Source organism: Ranitomeya variabilis, chromosome 1 (genome assembly GCF_051348905.1).
Source record: "Ranitomeya variabilis isolate aRanVar5 chromosome 1, aRanVar5.hap1, whole genome shotgun sequence".
NCBI lineage: Eukaryota > Metazoa > Chordata > Amphibia > Anura > Dendrobatidae > Ranitomeya > Ranitomeya variabilis.
In genome coordinates this window covers 304,565,530-304,588,002 of record NC_135232.1, presented here as the reverse complement: position 1 = coordinate 304,588,002, position 22,473 = coordinate 304,565,530, and the positions used below count along the sequence as shown (strand labels likewise).

The 22,473-nt window shown below is 42.0% G+C and overlaps 1 protein-coding gene and 1 long non-coding RNA gene across 2 annotated transcripts; both read right to left on the bottom strand.

The window, feature by feature from the left end:
• Positions 1 to 11,608: 11,608 nt before the first annotated feature.
• On the bottom strand, positions 11,609 to 14,709 carry LOC143794517 (uncharacterized). The gene is made up of 4 exons (XM_077280965.1): positions 14,671 to 14,709; positions 14,174 to 14,369; positions 13,856 to 14,018; positions 11,609 to 12,963 (listed from the first exon to the last, which is right to left on the bottom strand). Exons 1-4 carry the CDS (start codon positions 14,707 to 14,709, stop codon positions 12,603 to 12,605), a joined length of 759 nt encoding a protein of 252 aa, XP_077137080.1. The 3' UTR covers positions 11,609 to 12,602.
• A 3,856-nt stretch (positions 14,710 to 18,565) lies between these two features.
• LOC143816193 (uncharacterized) lies at positions 18,566 to 22,066 on the bottom strand. Its single transcript, XR_013223897.1, has 2 exons — positions 21,689 to 22,066; positions 18,566 to 21,252 (listed from the first exon to the last, which is right to left on the bottom strand). It is a non-coding gene; the product is annotated as an uncharacterized LOC143816193 (long non-coding RNA).
• Between the last annotated feature and the right edge of the window lie 407 nt (positions 22,067 to 22,473).

Sequence of the window (22,473 nt, the reverse complement as noted above, 5' to 3'; positions counted from 1 at the left end):
TTTCTCTCTAGGGGTAGCTAGTTTCTCAGGCTGTGACGAGGCGTCTAGGATTTTAGGTAACGCTCCACGGCTGCCTATAGTGTGTATTGATAGAATCAGGGTTGCGGTCAGTATAGCTCCCACATCCCCAGAGCTTGTCCTAAGGATTTGTTACTTAGCAGGTCAGTTTGCGATCCTTGGCACCAGGATCATAACAGCACCCCCATAGTAGTATAATGCAGTCCCATAGTATTATAAAGCACCCCCATAGTAGTATAATGCAGCCCCTTAGCAGTATAATGCACCCCCATAGTATTATAATGCACCCCCATAGTATATTGAAGCCCCATAGCGGTACAATGCACCCCCATAGCGGTTTAATGCACTTCCATAGTAGTATAATGCAGCCCCATAGTATTATAAAGCACCCCCATAGTAGTTATAATGCAGCCCCATCTATATATATAATTGTCTAAGGGGTACTTCCGTTTGTCTGTCCCGGATATTCATTGGTCAAGGCCTCTGTTTGTCATGGAATCCAAGTCGCTGATTGGTCTCGGCAGCTGCCTGTCATGGCTGCCGCGACCAATCAGCGACGGCCACAGTCCGATTAGTCCCTCCCCTACTCCCCAGCAATCACTGCCCAGCGCCCGCTCCATAATCCCCTTCCCCTCCAGTCACCGCTCACACAGGGTTAATGGCAGCGGTAACGGGCCACGGTGTAACGCACTCCATTACCGCTACTATTAACCCTGTGTGTCCCCAACTATTTACTATTGACGCTGCCTATGCAGAATCAATAGTAAAAATGTCATGTTAAAAATAATTTAAAAAAAACTGCTATACTCACCATCCGCCACCTTTCGCGCTCCTACCGTCGCTACGGTGACCGCTCCATGCAAGCGGCAGCTTCCGGTCCCAGGATGGTATGCCAGAAGGACCTTCCATGACGTCACGGTCATGTGACCGCGACGTGATCACAGGCCCTGCGAGGACCTTCCATGTCGTCGCTGTCACATGACCGTGATGTCATAGAAGGTCCTTCTCGCAGGGCCTGTGATCACGTCGCGGTCACATGACCGTGACGTCATGGAAGGTCCTTCTGGCATGCCATCCTGGGACCGGAAGCTGCCACCTGCGGTCGTCACGGTCATGTGACCGCGACATCATCACAGGTCCTGCGCGAGAAGGACCTGCCATGACGTCACGGTCATGTGACCGCGACGTCATCACACCCTGGGACCGGAAGCTGACGCCTGCACCGCGCACAGGGCCAGGACTTCAACGGGCCTACGGAGGGTGAGTATGTTTATTTTTTATTTTAACTCTGTATACTAAGTGGCTCTGTGCTGTATACTCTGTCGCTGTGCAATATACTATGTGACTGGGCAATATACTATGTGACTGGGCAATATACTACGTGGGCTGCGCAATATACTACGTGGGCTGTGCAATATACTACGTGGCTGGGCAATATACTACGTCGCTGTGCAATATACTACGTGGACATGCATATTCTAGAATACCCGATGCGTTAGAATCGGGCCACCGTCTAGTAGTATTATAAAGCACCTCAATAGTAGTATAATGCCCCCCCATAGTAGTATATTGCAGCCCCATAGCGGTATAATACACCCCCATAGCAGTATACTGCATCCCCATAGCAGTATAATGCACCCCCATAGTATACTGCAGCTCCATAGTGTATAATGCACCCCCATAGTGGTATAATGCACCCCATTTCCTTTCCCCCCCATACTGGTATAATGTGCCCCATACCGTGGTTTTACAAAAGAAAAAAAAAGTTTTACGTTTTTCCTTACCTGGCCGACCTCAAGCGGTGTCGTCTTCTCCGATTCAGCTGAGGCGAGCAGCTTCATTCCGGTGTATGACAGTGACGTCATACATCAGCAATGTGTGCACTGATGTCAGCTGCCGGCTGTTAACTGTTGCCGTGTGAAAGTAATCTCCTGCACGGCAAGAATTTAACTGATCGTGCATCGGAGGATGCACGATCAGTTACTCAAGAGGCAGGATCCTGCCATTGGGGCCCGGTGAGCAGAACAGAGTGGGCCCCCTCTGCTCATAGGGCCCCATACGCCAGTAAGGGCAGCAAGCCCTGATGCCAGCCCTGCCCACATCAGAGCTGCTGCTGAAAGTGCGGGCAATGAGTGTGCACTTTACACTGTGTTCCAAATTATTATGAAAATTGGATTTAAGTGTCAAAGATTTAATTGTTTTGTTTTTCAAATAAACTCATGGATGGTATTGTCTCAGGGCTCAATGGATCACTGAAATCAATCTTAAACACAATTAGTTGATAATTAGTTTTCCAGGTGATTCTAATTAAAGGGAAACTACTTAAAAATGATATTCCACATTATTAAGCAGGCCACAGTTTTCAAGTAACATGGGAAAGAAAAAGGATCTTTCTGCTGCCGAAAAGCATCAAATAGTGCAACGCCTCGGTCAAGAGATGAAAACATTAGATATTTCCCGAAAACTTAAGCGTCATCATCGTACTGTTAAGAGATTTGTGGCTGAATCTGAGCACAGACGTGTTCGTGTTGATAAAGGCATAATGAGGAAGGTTTCAGCCAGGCAAGTTCATCGGATTAAGAGGGCAGCTGCTAAAAAGCCATTACAAACCAGCTATATGCAAACAGATATTTGAAGCTGCTGGTGTCTCTGGAGTTCCTCAAACCTGAAGGTGCAGGATCCTTCAAAGGCTTGCTTTGGTTCATAAACCTACTATTCGGCCACCCCAAACAGTGTTCACAAGCGGTAACGGTTGCAGTGGGCCCAGACATACATGAAGACTAATTTTCAAACAGTTGTTTACTGATGAGTGTCGAGCAACCCTGGATGGTCCAGATGGATGGAGTAGTAGATGGTTGGTGGATGACCACCATGTCCCAACAAGGCTGCGACGTCAACAAGGAGGCGGAGGAGTCATGCTTTGGGCCGGGATCATGGAGAAACAGCTGATAGGGCCCTTTAAGGTTCCTGAAGGTGTGAAAATGACGTCTGCAAAGTATATAGAGTTTCTGACTGACAACTTTCTTCCATGGTATAAAAAAAAAATCAGAAACGTGCCTTCAGGAGCAAAATCATCTTCATAAATGACAATGCACCATCTCATGCTACAAAGAATACCTCCGAGTCATTGGCTGAAATGGGCATAAAAGGAGATAAACTCATGGTGTCCACCATCTTCCCCTGACCTCAACCCTATAGAGAACCTTTGGAGTATCATCAAGCAAAAGATCTACGAGAGTGGGAGGCAGTTCACATCAACAGCGGCTCTGGGAGGCTAGTCTGACTTCATGCAAAGAAATATAAGCAGAAACTCTCCAAAAACTCACAAGTTCAATAGATGTAAGAATTGTGAAGATGAAATCAAAGAAGGGTTCCTATGTTACCATGTAACTTGGCCTGTTAGGATGTTTTGAAGTTAAATAGCTTTTTTGTTCAGTGAATGTGACCTCCTAATGCTGCAAATTCAACAAATGAGCATGTTCAGTTCTTTAGAATTTCTAAACATTTGATATGTTTTACTGTGCCTAATAATTTGTAACAGTGCATTTTGAGTTTTTATTCATTTTGGAGATTTCTTCTATAAAGTTCGATGTATACTCTAATGGGTGATGACTTTTATTAGACTGACTGTCATTTGCACCGACCATTTAGGAAAATCCGAGAAAAACATCATTTGCATAATAATTTGGAACATGGTGTAGGCGTTTTCACCCTACTGCAGCTCGCCTGTTTGCGCTGCAGCATCACTTCTCCCTTCCCACTCACCGCCTCATATGCAATGTACCAAAAATAGCTGTAACTCCACCTTGCATATGCTGCAGAAACTGGTGTTTTCAGATTCTCTGCACATCTCAGTACAGTGGGCACGTCTGCCCCGAGACGTCACACACAGAGGGGGAATGATGTTATTGCTTTCGACTGTATCAGCATCTAGAATGCCAGTATAGTTGAAAATGCGATGCCGGACAGGAGACCCGCCAAATATACTAGGTGGGCTTGCCCAGCGTCGTGGGCTGAATATACTCACACTGTGGGCCAGATTTCCAGATTTGGCATATGTGCTCTGTGTACTCTGCATCCATGTCTCACATAGTACTGTGCGTACAAGCAAATTTGTATAATCTTATACAGTGCTGGTCACCCACCGCTTTATTTTTTTCATAGACTGAAAAATATCTTCAGAAATAAATGTAAATGTACCAAAGTTATATCCTCACAATTTCTTAGTAGGTGTTTTTCAACTTACATGTTGCAATTTCAAAGAAGAAACAGAATAAACAGCATGTACATCAATAAAGGCATCCCTAATTAATACTTGGTTGCACACTTTTCGGCATTGTTGACAGCCTCAAAACGTTCCTTGTAGCCATCTATAAGCTTCTTGCACTTCTCAGCTTGTATTTTCTCCCACTCTTCCATTGTAGTTTGTTCAAGCTCTTGAATGTTTGCAAGGTTCCTTTACCCTATGGCAGATTTCAGTAAACACTAAATTTTTCAATGGGGTGGAGGATCAGGACTCATTGATGTTTTTTTTTTTTTTTTTTTTTTAAACAGTCCATTTTTTGTTTTACAACCATTTCGGTGTGCTTTGGGTCATTATCTTGCTGGAGGACCCATGATCTTCGACTCAAATTCTTAGTGTACGGCATATGGTACTTGTTGAAACCATAACCCCAGACTGTCCCAGGTTGGCCTTCAGGTTTTTGGATGGTTGACGTGGTTTTTTCCAACATTCGCACCAACCTTCCACGACATCTCTTGTCAATTTTCCGCTTTCCCCCACGTCCAGGGAGGTTTTTGACAGTTCCATGCTTGGTAAACTTAATAACACTGCACACTGTTGAAACTGGGATACCAAGGTCTTTGGAGATGGCCTTATACACTTGGAAGTCTTGTTTGCGAATAATAGCAGTTCTGATGTCCTCAGACAGCTCATTTGTCTTCAACATTTTGACAAAGGAACAGGGACTACCCATGTGGCTTTTTAAAACACTAAAGTCATCATTCATTGGCCAATTCATGTCACATGGGCACCGACAAGTAATCACAGGTGAGTCATTTGTGATTTACCACAGGCGAGTCAAATTGTGCTTCCATACTAATTTGATGTAAAAGGTGCCAATACCAGTGTCACAGAAAGTTTTAGGTTCTTTCTTTTTTATTAATAATTGTTTATCATTTGCCCTTTTGTATTTAACACGAGTGCGCTATACAAAATAAACCTTTCACTTGATTCATTTTTTTCAGGAGCCATTTCACATTATGTACTTAAACTTCATGGTTGCCAATAACGATAAGCAGGACTGTACACCCATGTCTCTGCTAGTACTATGCGTAAAAACAGATTTTTGTAATCTGCAACACTGTTTGTGGGAGTAGTTTTCCTAAGAAACACTTAAAAAAAAAATGAGAGCATCAAATATAGGACATGTACGTGGCCGTCAAATTCTTGTTTTCTGCCATCTTGTTCTGTTTGTTGTTGTGTAATACTGGTATAATTTGCTGGAAATGAGTGTTTATTTTGGTCACATACAGTACAGACCAAAAGTTTGGACACACCTTATTTAAAGTTTTTTCTGTATTTTCATGACTATGAAAATTGTACATTCACAAGAGAATGCCAAGAGTGTTCAAAGCGGTCATCAACGCAAAAAGTGGCTACTTTGAAGAACCTAGAATATAAGACATTTTCAGTTGTTTCACACTTTTTTCTTAAGTATATAATTCCACATGTGTTAATTCATAGTTTTGATGCCTTCAGTGTGAATGTACAATTTTCATAGTCATGAAAATACAGAAAAATCTTTAAATGAGATGGTGTGTCCAAACTTTTGGTCTGTACTGTACATCTCTTCCAGTTTATGTGGATAGCTTTCTACCATATAGTCGTTGACAGATTCTTGTTTTTGTTGTAGCGAGAAATGTATTTATTGATGTTACTCACCATATAGCGATATTAATTCTACAGCACTTTACAGACACTATCAGCACTGTCCCCATTGGGGCTCACAATCTAGTTTACTTATCAGTATGTCTTTGGAATGTGGGAGGATACCGGAGTACCTGGAGGAAACCCAAACAAACATGGGGAGCATATACAAACTCCTTACAGATGGTGTCCTTGATGGGATTTGAACCCAGGACTCCAGCGCTGCAAGGCTGCTGTGCTAACCACTGAGACACCGTGCAAATAAAATCATCTCATTTAATGACCATTTGCAGTTTCACTGTACCATCTCTGTGCACGCGGTAGTGGTGGAGACTTTACTGTACTTTACTGGAACTGTAGTTATTGTAGATTCTAGCACCAGATTTGCCCTCCAATAGATGCGCATTAAAGGATCTAAGGCTACGTTCACATTTGCGTTTTTTGGCGCAGCGTCGTCGACGCAACGCATAACGCATGTAAAACGCAGCATTTTTTTGTATTGTGCTTTTACGTTAAAAACCTGCTTCCCTTTTTTTTCAAATGTTGTCGTCAATAAAATAATGTTTAAACTATCACAATGTCCATTTTCCTACCAACTGGTCAAAGTGTGTATGTACTCAGGTGATCACCAGTTCCCAAATACACTCTGCCAAACAACCCTACTTATGTTCACATGGCCGTGTGTTCTATAGTTGAGCGAACATGATCGGCTCCCTCCTTGTCAAGCTTTAACGCTTGCCGACTAGTTGCATATGGAACCCGGCTTCATGGAGCACGCTGGCTGATCAGCTGTTTTCTGCTGCTGCAGCTGCACGTGCCGCGGCTGTGTGACAGGCACTACACATGCATGGTGAGGCCAACAAATAGGCTTGGGTTGTGCATGTATAGAAACAAATGTCAGACAAATAATAAACATATGGCGACTCAGTCACACATTCTTGAAAATAGGAGAAAAATGAGTCAAAATTAGCCCAAATTAATATAAAAAAGGTTTATACTTTATTGATTTTTAGACAGTAGTGACTAAAACATACTTTAATCATATAATTAATAATGATATATAGGATTGTGCACAGTGATCAATCCCTGGGTGCAACCAAATCTCCAGGTATGCAGACAGGACAGAAAGTATCTCCAATCCTACTTAGGGTTATCCAATATTTTCCCCTATACCATGTGGCTCGTATCTAGCACATGGAGTAAACATCAATATTTAAAAGGCTATACAAGTTAAAGCCATAGAGCGCCATGTGCCCGATCCGTACTAACCATAACATATCCAAAAGGAAAAAGGTAAGGGAAATGGACATATTATTTACTCATATTCAGCAAAGTGCCTGGTCTGCGTCCTGGTACCGTACCCCAACGCGCGTTTCGCGTTCACCGTATTGCCGCTTCCTCAGGGGGCGTGGTTTAATCCGGCTCTCCATCCAGTTTAAATAGAATGTGATTCCGGTGACGTAAGTGATTATAATAGTGCGTTAGTGTGAACCGCAAGTGAAATATCCCTATTGCGCCTCAAGCCTCACTCTCAGCAGACGAGTCCGGGTCACATGGGTGGGTCGGCGCCACGCCCACATCACATGACACCGGAACTCCGACAGGAGTCGGCAAGGGGCAGCAGGTCGTTCCTATCAAAGCTGTGCCTAAGTTAAAAAAGGATAAGGTAAAGTGATTATAGTAAAAATTGCATAAACACAGAATGCACTTTATGTGTGCAACTGTTTACAATGTGTATTAAATTATCGCATTATAGCTGTGCCGCAAATACACAGTGGAATAAAGTGATTATAGTGAAAATACACATATAGAACGATACGCTATATATGTGCAAACATTTATAAAGTGCATTAGAATTTTATATATAAAGTGACTAGTGCCAAAGTGCAAAGACGATAAACCTTCATATATACAAATATATAAACTTTATTCCACCTCAATACTATAATATTATATAAAAATTTACAAATGGCACACCCATCAGACATGGGACGTTGAGAATAAATTGGGACAACCAACATGTGCACTAACCGTAAGGATAATTACTTTCAATAAATGTTACAAACATTATCATGGGGACAAATTAAGAAAAAACCAAAACCATATTACTATCAATCCCAAATGCTGTAACAGTATATAGTCCATCCAGGTTATTTGCACATATCACATAAATCAAACAGTATATAAAACTATAACCATCCCGATAATGATCAATTCATCTTCGTTTATTTCATATAGATACAGTGTTCTTCCACAAAACACCGATCTTCCTTCAATCATCATCGGGTAAGTGGAGTCCCTTCATCGTCTGTTGTCTCCATGACCACATCAACGTCACATGTCACATGAATGTAAACATGAGTAAAATCGCACTAAAAACAATGAAAAGAATAGAGACCAAATTAAAATCTAATGATCTATGGCAAGGACAAGACAGGCACACATCAGACAGAATTGTTTAGAGAAATGACGAGAAACCATGCACCTCATTGAGGCCTTTAGGTGCCATGGTTCCCAAGGTAGAAATCCATCGGCATTCTTGTTGTGCTAGGATGCGCTTAATGTCGCCGCCTCTCACGCCACATTGCACATGGTCAATCCCCCGTACCATAAATGACTTGGGATCACAATCATGGAATTGTCTAAAATGGCGCGGTATAGCCTTAAGTTTTGTCATGTCAGTCTCCTTTGCTGCAGCCATTATATCCCGCACATGTTCTCGCGTGCGTGTGCCAAGGCGGCGGGAGGTCAGTCCAATATAAATTTTGGGACATTTGCATATAGCATAATATATCACTTGCATGGTATTGCATGTTATGTGATAATTAATGCTAAACGTCCTCCCACCGTCTACTGCATCAAAAGAGGTGATACGACTAATATTAGGGCATGATATACATTTTCCACATGGGAAACAACCCTTCACTGGGCCACTAGATCCAAAATTGTACTCACATGATTTGGGGACATAGTGGCTGGATACCAGTAAATCCTTAAGATTTTTACTACGTCTGGCAGTCATTGAAGGGTATTCTTTCAGGACCTTGAAGAGAGATGGATCACTCCTGAGGATACCCCAATGTTTTTGGAGGCAATTCCTCATGGTGGTCCACTCACTATTATACGTAGAGATGAATTCTTAATAGAATGGCCGTTCCCCGGGCGCAATAGTTCCTCACGTGTTGTATATTTGGCCCTCAAATAACCATTCTTGATGATCCTGTTACTATATCCCCTGGTCTGAAATCTAGTCCTAAGATCCAATGCCTGTGCTTCAAATTTAGTGGCTGAGGAGCAGATCCGCTTCATCCTAAGATGCTGGCCACCGGGATGGCTTTGATGGTATTATATGGGTGACCCGAGTCTGCATGTAGCAGAGAGTTGACCGACGTGGACTTCCTGAAAACATCTGTCTGTAAATACCGTTCTCTGTCCACCTCAATTTTGATGTCCAGGAAGTCCACCTCGGTCTTACTCATCTGATACGTCAATTTGATATTGTATGTGTTATCATTTAGTTGTTGCATAAAGTCATGTAATGCGTCAAATGTATATCATGCCCTAATATTAGTCGTATCACCTCTTTTGATGCAGTAGACGGTGGGAGGACGTTTAGCATTAATTATCACATAACATGCAATACCACGCAAGTGATATATTATGCTATATGCAAATGTCCCAAAATTTATATTGGACTGACCTCCCGCCGCCTTGGCACACGCACGCGAGAACATGTGCGGGATATAATGGCTGCAGCAAAGGAGACTGACATGACAAAACTTAAGGCTATACCGCGCCATTTTAGACAATTCCATGATTGTGATCCCAAGTCATTTATGGTACGGGGGATTGACCATGTGCAATGTGGCGTGAGAGGCGGCGACATTAAGCGCATCCTAGCACAACAAGAATGCCGATGGATTTCTACCTTGGGAACCATGGCACCTAAAGGCCTCAATGAGGCGTATGGTTTCTCGTCATTTCTCTAAACAATTCTGTCTGATGTGTGCCTGTCTTGTCCTTGCCATAGATCATTAGATTTTAATTTGGTCTCTATTCTTTTCATTGTTTTTAGTGCGATTTTACTCATGTTTACATTCATGTGACATGTGACGTTGATGTGGTCATGGAGACAACAGACGATGAAGGGACTCCACTTACCCGATGATGATTGAAGGAAGATCGGTGTTTTGTGGAAGAACACTGTATCTATATGAAATAAACGAAGATGAATTGATCATTATCGGGATGGTTATAGTTTTATATACGGTTTGATTTATGTGATATGTGCAAATAACCTGGATGGACTATATACTGTTACAGCATTTGGGATTGATAGTAATATGGTTTTGGTTTTTTCTTAATTTGTCCCCATGATAATGTTTGTAACATTTATTGAAAGTAATTATCCTTACGGTTAGTGCACATGTTGGTTGTCCCAATTTATTCTCAACGTCCCATGTCTGATGGGTGTGCCATTTGTAAATTTTTATATTATATTATAGTATTGAGGTGGAATAAAGTTTATATATTTGTATATATGAAGGTTTATCGTCTTTGCACTTTGGCACTAGTCACTTTATATATAAAATTCTAATGCACTTTATAAATGTTTGCACATATATAGCGTATCGTTCTATATGTGTATTTTCACTATAATCACTTTATTCCACTGTGTATTTGCGGCACAGCTATAATGCGATAATTTAATACACATTGTAAACAGTTGCACACATAAAGTGCATTCTGTGTTTATGCAATTTTTACTATAATCACTTTACCTTATCCTTTTTTAACTTAGGCACAGCTTTGATAGGAACGACCTGCTGCCCCTTGCCGACTCCTGTCGGAGTTCCGGTGTCATGTGATGTGGGCGTGGCGCCGACCCACCCATGTGACCCGGACTCGTCTGCTGAGAGTGAGGCTTGAGGCGCAATAGGGATATTTCACTTGCGGTTCACACTAACGCACTATTATAATCACTTACGTCACCGGAATCACATTCTATTTAAACCGGATGGAGAGCCGGATTAAACCACGCCCCCTGAGGAAGCGGCAATACGGTGAACGCGAAACGCGCGTTGGGGTACGGTACCAGGACGCAGACCAGGCACTTTGCTGAATATGGGTAAATAATATGTCCATTTCCCTTACCTTTTTCCTTTTGGATATGTTATGGTTAGTACGGATCGGGCACATGGCGCTCTATGGCTTTAACTTGTATAGCCTTTTAAATATTGATGTTTACTCCATGTGCTAGATACGAGCCACATGGTATAGGGGAAAATATTGGATAACCCTAAGTAGGATTGGAGATACTTTCTGTCCTGTCTGCATACCTGGAGATTTGGTTGCACCCAGGGATTGATCACTGTGCACAATCCTATATATCATTATTAATTATATGATTAAAGTATGTTTTAGTCACTACTGTCTAAAAATCAATAAAGTATAAACCTTTTTTATATTAATTTGGGCTAATTTTGACTCATTTTTCTCCTATTTTCAAGATTGGGTTGTGCATGTGTTGTACCTGTCTCACACAGCCTCGGAACATGCAGCTGCGGTGGTGGAAAAATGCAGATCAGCTGCCGCACTCCAGGAAGCCGGGTTCCATATGCAAGTAGTCGGCAAGTGTTATAGTTTGCCAAGGAGGGAGTCTATCATGTTTGCTCAACTCTAGTGAGTTAAAACTATTGAACTCAGGATGTTGAAATACATCCTGAGTGTAATAGTGGCGACACTTGGCCCTGTGACCATTGCTACCACCTCACCTGACCCATGACCTTATTGTATGTTTAAAAATTATCACATTGTTTTATCCTCTTTGTGTTTTTAACACCTCATAGTACAATGAGAGACACAAAAAAACTGCTGATTAAACAGTTGAGTAAATAGTGTCTGACATTGGAGATATGAGGTGTAAAAAACAAAAGATTTGTGTACACGGCGCACGGTGTGAGTTGCCGGCAACGAAGTTTGAAGAATAGAAATAAAAAGAGTTTTAAACATAACATTTTTATTTAGGGACACAAAAAAAAGAAGGGGGAAAAATTGTTAAGGGGAAGGGACGTCGTCAATCAATGGTGAATGATAACTTCTGGTTGGGGAGTGGGTAGAGGAGGAGGAGGAACCGTAATCCAGGATGCTAGATGGTATTTCTGACCAACCAGTGGCCGACGGTGGGGATATTGCCACCTCTGGAGGGGAGGGAGGAGGCACCACCAGTCTATGGGTGCTGGATGACTGGCTCTGGCTACGGCTACTCCGGCTTGACCCTGGCCGAGACCTTGGTGTTGGTATTGGAGCAGCCAGAGCCGCCGCAGCTGTCCGAGATTTTTTCTTTTTTCTCTCTCCCTGTTGGTGTTCCTCTGATTGCCATCTTCTTCTGCTGTAGGTCCTGGCAGGAGCAGGACTCGGCGGCTGAGTGTGATGGTGTTGGTGGCGGCGTCCCTCAGCACCCGGACCTCGGTAGAGTTGCTGTGCAGCAGGACTAGGAGTCATGCTTGCTAACGTTGGTACAACTGGCATTGTAGCTGCTGACTGCATGATCCTAGCCTGCTGCAGAGCACTCACATAGGTGTTGTTGCAGGCCTGCATCACCGAAATCTGGAGTTCCGGTGTAAGGTGTTCCACCATGCCCTTTGCAATGGCACTAAAAATGTTTTGCCGGCCTCATGAGCTCGGATTCCATTGATTCAAGGCGCCGGTCGATAGTGGCCAGAGCAGTGTCCATCCTATCTCCCAGCACCTTGAAACAATTTTGGAACACCGTGCCCAAATGAAAATATTCGGGCATTAGCGGCCTGTCCGAGGCCCGCTGACGCTGGCGGGAATACCCGAAAGAAGGAGCGCCTGAGGCCTTGGCCAGGGGAACACCAGGTGGACCGGCTGCCGGTTCTCCAGAATGTGGTGCATGCCTGCTCTCGCTGTGGGATGGCTGTGACGGGTCCGATGGCGATTCATGAAGGACCGCTCCAGATGGCCGAACAGGTTCGAGGGTGCTGCTGTGTGTTCTGTGAAAAGATAAGGAAAACATTAGTATACAAAAAATAACATTTCACGTTCGCCACCTCCTGTGGAATATAAAATTAACACTACATCTCAAAACACTATAAAATAATTTAACATATAATTGTAAGGGTCACTTCCGTCTGGCAGTCTGTCTGTCCTTCAGTCATGGTTATTCATTCGCTGATTGTTCTCGCCAGCTGCCTGTCATTGCTGACACGACCAATCAGCGACGGGCACAGTCAAGAATAAAATGTCCGCTCCTTACTCCCCGCAGTCAATGCCTGTCGCCCGCATACTCCCCTATGGCATCGATAAACACAGGGTGAAGGCCGGCGGTAATGCCCCGCGTTATGCCGCGGGTAACGCACTCCGGTACCGCCGCTAAACCTTGGTGTAAACAAATTTTTACTATTGACGCTGCCTATGCCGCATCAATCTAAAAAAATGTGATGTAACAAATTTGATTACAAAAAAGACCCTGCTATACTCACCCTCCGTAGCCGTTTGCGACGGCCGCCATCTTTCACGGTGGCAGAAGGACCTGCCATGACGTCACGGCCATGTGACCGAGACGTCATCACAGGTCCTGCGATCAGACCAACCCTGGGAACGGAACCTGACGTGGACTACAATGTCTCCCGCGGAAAGGTTTTTTTAACTGACAAACCTGGCTGGCCAATATACTACGCCACTAGGCAATATTGTACGTGGCTGGGCAATATACTATGTGGCTCTGTGCTGTACACTACGTCACTGGGCAATATACTAGATCACTTGGCAAAATACTGCGTGGCTGCTCAATATACTACGTGGCTGGCCAATATACTACGTGGTCATGCATATTGTACAATACCCGATGCGTTGGAATCGGTACACCAATAATTAAATACCTACGCTCGGCGGCCAAGGACCGGTCTCAGGAAGTTCAGCATCCTATTATATTTATAGGTAGTCGTCCTTGCCGCAGCAGCACCACTTCGAGCCTGTTCCTCCTCCTTTCGCAGGCCCCGATTGAAACGGTCCTTCATGGAACGCCATCTGGTCTTCAATTTTTTGACTGTGAAAGCAAACAAAAAAAAGGTTAGAGATTGTACATTTTCCAATGATAACACACCCGTGTGCGATGCAACAAATTTGCAGGAGTTGATCACATCACACACGGTTGTGTTATCCTGGCCTGATGGGTCAGAACGGCGTTTCAGCAATACTTACCAAAGTCTGCTTTGTCCTTTGCTGAAGCGCTGTCAAAGCCATCCCACAGCGATTGGCCCACCTCCTTCCACAGCCGCCTCAACACCACCTGGTCCGTGTGCCGGGGGTCACGGCTGTCCCACAACGGGACTCGCTCCTGGATACAGGTGATAAGGAGATCTACGTCGACCCCCTCCTCTTGTTCCCGTTGCGAAACCTAGAATAATACAAAAAAAATTAAGGTTTGAAAGCTAAATAAAAATTGCTAACCCCCACCACCCACCAACCCCCCCCAAAAATACTGAAATTAAAAAAAAAAAATACATAAGTAACATTCCTAATTTTGTTTTACAAAATACTTACTCGCCGTCTTGCCACCGCAGCTTGGCCCCGAGGTCGCTGCTCCTGCTGGGTTGCTTCCTCCTCACTTGAAGAACCCTGTTAAATTAAAAAAAAAAAATTAGTGACACGTGTACAAATGACACAGAATAGTAAGCAACAGTAGATCATGTACTCACTGTACTCTCCTGTGACGTGTGGCTTGACTCTGTGGCCATAATGGTTTACCAAGATAATTCTGCAAGGAAAATTTGAAAAAATTATTACATTAACAGAATGCACAATACTCAGCCACATAGAAGAAAATAGCAAAAATACCATACATAACATTATGACCACTACGGACAGTGCACTCATAGGACAATGCCTACTGAACAAGCGCTGAGCAAACCACACCGCCATACATTAAAATAAAAATCAATGGCAGAGACGACACAATGCCAGAGTATAGCAAAAGCAGAATACCAGTCCCAGAAAGGAAAAAAATCAATTGCTAAACAACAGCCCCCTATGTAAAAAAATAAAATAAAAATTATATATATATATATATATATATATATATATATATATATATATATATATATATATATATATATATATATATATATATATATATATAGATATATATATATAGATATATATATATAGATATATATATATATATATATATATAGATATATATATAGATATATATATATATATATAGATATATATATATATATATAGATATATATATATATATATATAGATATATATATATAGATATATATATATAGATATATATATATAGATATATATATATAGATATATATATATAGATATATATATATATAGATATATATATATAGATATATATATATATATATAGATATATATATATAGATATATATATAGATATATATATAGATATATATATAGATATATATATATAGATATATATATATAGATATATATATATAGATATATATATAGATATATATATAGATATATATATATATAGAGAGAGAGAGAGAGAGAGAGAGAGAGAGAGAGAGAGAGAGAGAGAGAGAGAGAGAGATGAAAAAAAGAAAGACAGCACAAAAAAAATAGAAAAAAGGGGCTTAATAAATAAATATATTTTTTTTAAAAAAGGGCCAAGAAAAGGCAATCCTCTATATACCACCATACTGTACAATAAAAAACAACAAGGCCGGAGACAAGAAAACGCCATACGGTTAAATATAACGCCAGAAATACATCAGAACCAGAATAAAAATAGGAACATTTCTATAAAAAAAAACCCACAATGGAACAACCGCATGAAATTACAGAACCACCCAACTAAAATTAAATAAACCACCATAAATTGAATTAAAAAAATAAAAAAAGGCACACACTGAAAAAAAAAAAAAAAAAAAAAAAAAAAGGGCAAACAAAAGGAAATCCAGTATAAACCGCCATACTTTACAATAAAAAACAACAGGGCCGGAGCCAAGAAAACGACATCATATAACGCCAGAAATACATCACAACCAGATACACCAATTTCCATTAAACAACCACAGTGACATAGCCGCATTAAAGTACAAAACAAACATTAAATTAAACCGCCACAAATTGCGATAAAAAAATTGAAAAAATAAAACACATTAAAAAAAAAAAAAAAAAAAAAAACATTGAAGAATAAAAAAAGTAATGCGCAGAGAAATTAGATACTTACATCTCTCGAAAGCAGAGCAGAGCTTGTCTTCTGTCCTATGCTGCAGGCAATTGAAATACAATGCAAAACACTTTTTTTTATATATATATATATATATATAGGTTGTTTTGTCACTGTCTAGACACCGTCTAGACACTTCACTTTTTTTTTTATTAAAGGACGCATGCGTCGCACAACGCGTGGCGACGCAAGCACTTGCGCCCAATGCGTTTTCAATAGACTTGAATGTGTTTTTTGGCGCACTGACGACGCAAGCGCGATGTATGCGTTGTTATGACGCTGGAAAACTGCAACATGTAGCGTCGGCCGCGCCGTGCCAGGTGCGCCCAAACGACGCATGCGTCGTAAAACGCTTCAAAACGCATTACAATGTTAAAGATAGGGGCGCATGACGCATGCGTCGGTATGCGTCGACGACGCTGCGCCCAAAATGCGCAAATGTGAACGTAGCCTTACTACTCATTCCAATTACAGAGCCTATAAAATGTCATGGATGGCTATTGTGTCTTGCAACATCAACTGCTGACTCAGTCTGGTTAATTGGCTTGACTGCTGCCTTCCTTGGATGTTGGACCTTTTATCAGACTGCCTCTCCAGATTCAAACCCTGATTCACTGAACTCCAAAGGACACCAGCATGTAATGGAGCCCTTACAGTACAGGGTGCTGGTTGGGAGAGCAGCTCACTGTGCAGGCAGATCCAGAAGCAGCAGACACAGAAAATACCCCTTTCATGGCGAAAGTGAGGTGAATGGCCTCCAGAGAACACCACGGCTGCCCTGCTTCAACAACCAACTTACCCAAAACAACGCACAGGGTCACTTGGGAAAGGGGCGACGGATTGGGGGCCTATGTGGCGCCTCTGTCAGGCTTTCCATTACTGGTTCATAATTTTACAGCGATCTGTAGCCAGAATTTTCAAAAATCTAATCCAAATTGACTGATTTAATGACCACTTGCAGTTTCACTGTACCATTCATGTGTATGCCGTTGTGGTAGAGAGCCTTATCTTCAAACATTTTTTAATCCAATCCACTTTACAAACTTTTTATATTTGTCCCAAAATTTGTCCTTTTGGGGGGAACTGTGTTATTTTTAAGTTACTTACCTATCCAAATTTGCTTGCAGGGCACTTGTCCTGCTCTTACCCCCATTTAGATTCTTTTTGCAGCCCACTAGCCCTTACCATGACTATTTTACAGCCATTTTAAAGCCCTGAAGTTTGGGTTGCCATTGACTTCTATTGGGTTCAGAGTCAAGCTTGGATACTGAGCAGAACTGTTAACTCTAGTTCGGCCGAAAATGACGAATCCAAAAAGCCACGGGACCGCTCATCCCCAATACTAATGTAGTTACTAAGTTGAGCAATGACGGCATCGTCAGTGTAACACATGGATCATATAAAGTAGGGTTAGATGAGTAAGGATGAACACTCTGGTATTGCAAAACCAAGAATCTATTTGCCAAAAAAATGCAGCAATGCAACAAAACCTAAATGTGTGGCCTCACCGACAAGTTGGCCTGTTGTTCTTGTCCGATTATAAAACAATAGCTGCCTAGGGAACTGCCTTTATTTTACTAGGTATGAAAACAGTACAGGGAGAATTAAAACATTTTCTGGCGTAATTGGGTTTCAAGGGGAGATCCCTACTGATCCACAAAATGAAGATACAGTGGCAGTACATGAAGTGCAAGGACATGTCTCTTACAAATAACAGAGAATCAAACGTAAAAGCCTTTTACAGCCCACTCGGGAACCACAGGAACTAGACCCCTCCAATATGGTCTTGTGACATATCACAGAGTGCGCAATTACATTTAGAATACATTATTGTGTACTCATAGGCACTTTTTACTTTTCTTCTGGTAGGCTTCAGTACTGCAGTTGAATGAAATGAGCAAATAAACAACAAGGGTTCTACATGGATATTGTCACAAGGAGCCACAATAGTCATTAACTCTGTCACGACCTTGGATGTATCCATACATCCAGGTCATAGGAACTTATAAACATTGGGCGTATGGATACAGAAGCTGTGCATGATCACCTCCGTATGTTCAACTGATATGATAGCTGACACCCAACACACTGCCAGGAGTGGTGCCCGCTAAATGTTGCGATCGATGGCGATCGCAGAACTAAAATGTCAGGCAGAGGAAGGGGGACTCCCTCTGCTCTCAGAGGCAAAAAAAGACGCTTTATCATCATACCGCCGAACAAAATGTAGACTAAAATGCGATCAAAAAGACAAATGTAAATAAAAATGGTATCGCTGAAACATCATCTTGTCCAGCAAAAATAAGCCGCCATACAGAATACAAAAAGTTATAGTCCTCAGAATAAAATCGATACAAAAATAATTTTTTCTATAAAAGTTTTTATTGTGTAAAAGCGCCAAATTATGAAAAAAATTATATATGTGTTGTATCACTGTAATCATATTGACCGGAAGAAAAAAAGCTGCCTTATCAATTTTACCACATGTGGAACGGCATAAAAAACAAAACAAACAACTATTAAATTGCTGGATTTTGTTCATTCTGCCTCACTAAAATCAGAATAGAAAGCAATAAAAGAAGGTCATGAGCGCAAAAATGGTGCCAATAAAAACGCCAACTCATCAAGCCCTCACATGACTTAGCAGAAATATGGAAAAATGATACCTTTTTGCAATAAAAGGCGTCTTTTAGTGTGTGACAGCATGCAAAAAAAAAAATTAAATCTTGTATTGCTGTAATCACACCGACCTGCACTAAAAAGCAAAGCCACAAAAAGGAAGAAAAATCCTCCTCCAAAAAAAAAAAAAAATAACAGCAGAAAAGAAGGCAGTGATGTTTACCTGCCCAGGTCTCCAAACAAATGCACTATCGGGATGCAGTGGACCCATGTAGTTAAGATGGCGAAACACAGGTGCAAAACTACCGATGAGACAACCACTCACGGCCTACCAATCCACTAGAGGCTTTTATGGGGCACTGTTCACATATAGGTAATGCACAGCATCCAGGTTAACAGCCTATTAGTAATCATACCAATAATCACAAAGCACATCAATAAATTGTGGCCAAGAGCAAAAAAATTAAGCTCTCCCAAAATCAATGCCCAGACTCACTGGGATATCAGGACATCTCCAAAATACATGAAGCAAAGCATAAAAGCGGAGTATAGAAATTCGATATTGAATCTCTCTACACCTCAATTAGGCATGAGGACGGTTTGAGGGCGAAGGGGCTGCTGGTGTTAGGTGGGACAAGTCATCCGTGTACCTATGGGTAAGCATACATGAATGACTAGCAATTTGGGAGTGATTTGCGGGGCACTGCTTTCTGCGCCCATTATCTTGTCAGAATCCTCCGCCATGTGGGTGATATTGTGTTACCAGTGTCAATCATGGATAGCTTGCGCTGGATGTATTTAGCTTTTCCTGTTTAAACCAGCTTACCTTCATGTCTCCTCCATATCTCCTCACTGTATGGGTTATATTGTTTGTTGTATAGTGATTTGTATTTGTAATTTGTATCTGATTAAATAAAGTTTTTTCTAACGGCGATTATGCATTGTGGGATTTCTATACTCCACTTTTATGTTTTGCTTCAGCCTATTAGTAATGCCCATACTATTCAATAAGGCGGGCCTGCCCAGCGCTATCCAAATGCATCCCATGTGAATAGACACCACCGACCCGCAGAATAAAGTTGCCTAGTCAATTATACCACTCAAGGAATGGCGTAAAAAATAAAACCAATTCTTCACCTGTTGTTGATTTTTTCATCCTGCCTCCCACAGATTGCAGTAAGGCTCGGTTCACATTTATCCTGCGTTCTACGCTAAGCGCTTACCTTGGGGTTCCCCTATAAATTTCTGAAATAAACAATTCAGACCGAATTCCCCGTGAAAGATTCCCTATAATAAGACAGATGGAGGCACTATGCACGCTGTCTGACCTGTGATCAGGCATTGTCCGTCTTTTTAAGCGTGCAAAAAAGCTCGGTCGGCCACAGTTTTGTGCACACTGGAAAAAAAGGACACTGCTGAATAGAGGCCAGAAGGAGTTTAGAGTAACTTTGCTGCCTCATTATAGTGAATGGATCACCTGAGGGTTTCATCTGAATCACGTCACTAGGAGATTTAGATGGAAACCCCAAAGTAAGTGCTCAGTGTAGAGCGCAGAATAAATGTGGTCCCAATCGTTATGTAAAATGTTCCAAAAAAAGCCTCAATAAATCCACAAAAAAAAGCAAGTCCCAACTCAGGTTCTTCATCTGTCTATGAAAATATAGGGGGTTTCCATATTACTGGTAGTGCAAAGGCTCTGGAAAAGCGAAATGGCTCCTTGTTCCCCCCAAAAGAAAGGCAGCAAATTCTGCACTCCCAAATCCAAATGACCCCCCTCTCTTCTGAACCCTACAGTATACCTAAACCACATATGTGGCATTTGTGAAGCAATAAGAGCCCACCTAATTTACGGGTGCATGACTCCAGAAGCACGAGCTGGTCACTACAACGTTCTGGGCACTACAATGCCAGTTTGCAATCCATTGCTTCTTGTTTCTGGAAAACACCCATGGAGTCAAAATCATCACTATACCTGTAGATAAATTCCCAAAGGGTTATAATTTCCAGAATGGGGTCAATTGAGGGGGGATTCTGCTCTTCCAGCACTTAGGGACTGTATATGGAGTCCGCAAACTATTTTAGGAAAATCTGCTCTTCAGGAGGCAAATAGCGCTCTGTCCCTCCCGAGTCTCACCATGTCGCTAAACAGTACTGTAGAGCCGCATATGGGGTATTTCTACATTAAGCAGAAATTGTGGGACAAATTTTGGCATCCATTTTTTCCTGTTACCCTTGTGAAAATAAAAAAAAATGGCTCTAAAGTAAATTTTTTGTGAAAAAAAGTTAAATGTAAATTTTTTTCCCCCCACATTCCAAAAATCTCTGTAAAGCACCTAAAGGATTACTAAACTTCTTCAATGTGGTTTTGAGCACCTTGAGGGGTGCAGTTTTTAGAACGTTGACACTTTTGGGTATTTTCAAAGTCAATTCAAATGTGAGGTAGTAACTAGGGTTGAACGACCTTGACCTTGTTAGGGTCGAGTCGTGTTTTGCGAAACCCGACTTTTTGAAAAGTCGGGTCGGGCGAAATCGGCCGATTACTGCGAAAAGTCGAGGATCGGCCGGAACACGAAACCCTATATATATATATCTCCACAGAAAATCTCGTGTTATCCATTGCAAATCCCTACTGCGCACAAGCAATAAAATGATGATAGCCGTGCACGCCCCTAACCCCTATGTCATCACTCTGCCCACACTCCTTCATTGGCTGAAAAAATGGCGCTAAACGCGTCATACGAAACGCGACTTTGGCGCCAAGATCGCGTACCGCATGGCCGACCCCACACAGGGATCGGGTCGGGTTTCATGAGACGCCGACTTTGCCAAAAGTCGGCGACTTATGAAAATGAACGATCCGTTTCGCTCAACCCTAGTAGTACCTAAAACAATGGTTTTATACATTTTGTTGGAAAAATGAGAAATCGCTGGTCAACTTTTAACCCTTATAACAGATTTTACCACCACCATGGATTAAATTATATCATGAAAAAACAGTCCCAGAACCAGTGGGATCCGTTTAAGTGTTCCAGAGTTATTACCACATAAAGTGACAAGTCAGGATTGTAAAATTAGGACTGGTCATGAGTAGTGTTGAGCGATACCTTCCGATACTTGAAAGTATCGGTATCGGATAGTATCGGCCGATACCCGAAAAATATCGGATATCGCCGATACCGATACCCGATACCAATACAAGTCAATGGGACACAAATATCGGAAGGTATCCTGGATGGTTCCCAGGGTCTGAAGGAGAGGAAACTCTCCTTCAGGCCCTGGGATCCATATTCATGTAAAAAACAAAGAATTAAAATAAAAAATATGGATATACTCACCCCTCCGGAGGCCCCTGGACCTTACCGATGTAACCGGCAGCCTCCGTTCCTAAGAATGAGGAGTTTAGGACCTTCGATGACGTCGCGGCTTGTGATTGGTCGCGTGACCGCTCACGCGACCAATCACAAGCTGCGACGTCATCGCAGGTCCTAAACTCCTCATTCTTAGGAACGGAGGCTGCCGGTTACATCGGTAAGGTCCAGGGGCCGCCGGAGAGGTGAGTATATCCATATTTTTTATTTTAATTCTTTATTTTTTACATGAATATGGATCCCAGGGCCTGAAGGAGAGTCTCCTCTCCTCCAGACCCTGGGAACCATACACTGGGAAC

Bases quoted from the DNA above. Each gene is read 5' to 3' on its own strand.
- LOC143794517 (XM_077280965.1), bottom strand. From the start codon at position 14,709: ATGGCCACAGAGTCAAGCCACACGTCACAGGAGAGTACA. The intron at 14,019-14,173 runs GTAAGTATTGCT...TTGCTTTCACAG, and splicing joins AAAGGACAAAGCAGACTTTG to TCAAAAAATTGAAGACCAGA. The intron at 12,964-13,855 runs GTAGGTATTTAA...ATCTTTTCACAG, and splicing joins CCGGTCCTTGGCCGCCGAGC to AACACACAGCAGCACCCTCG.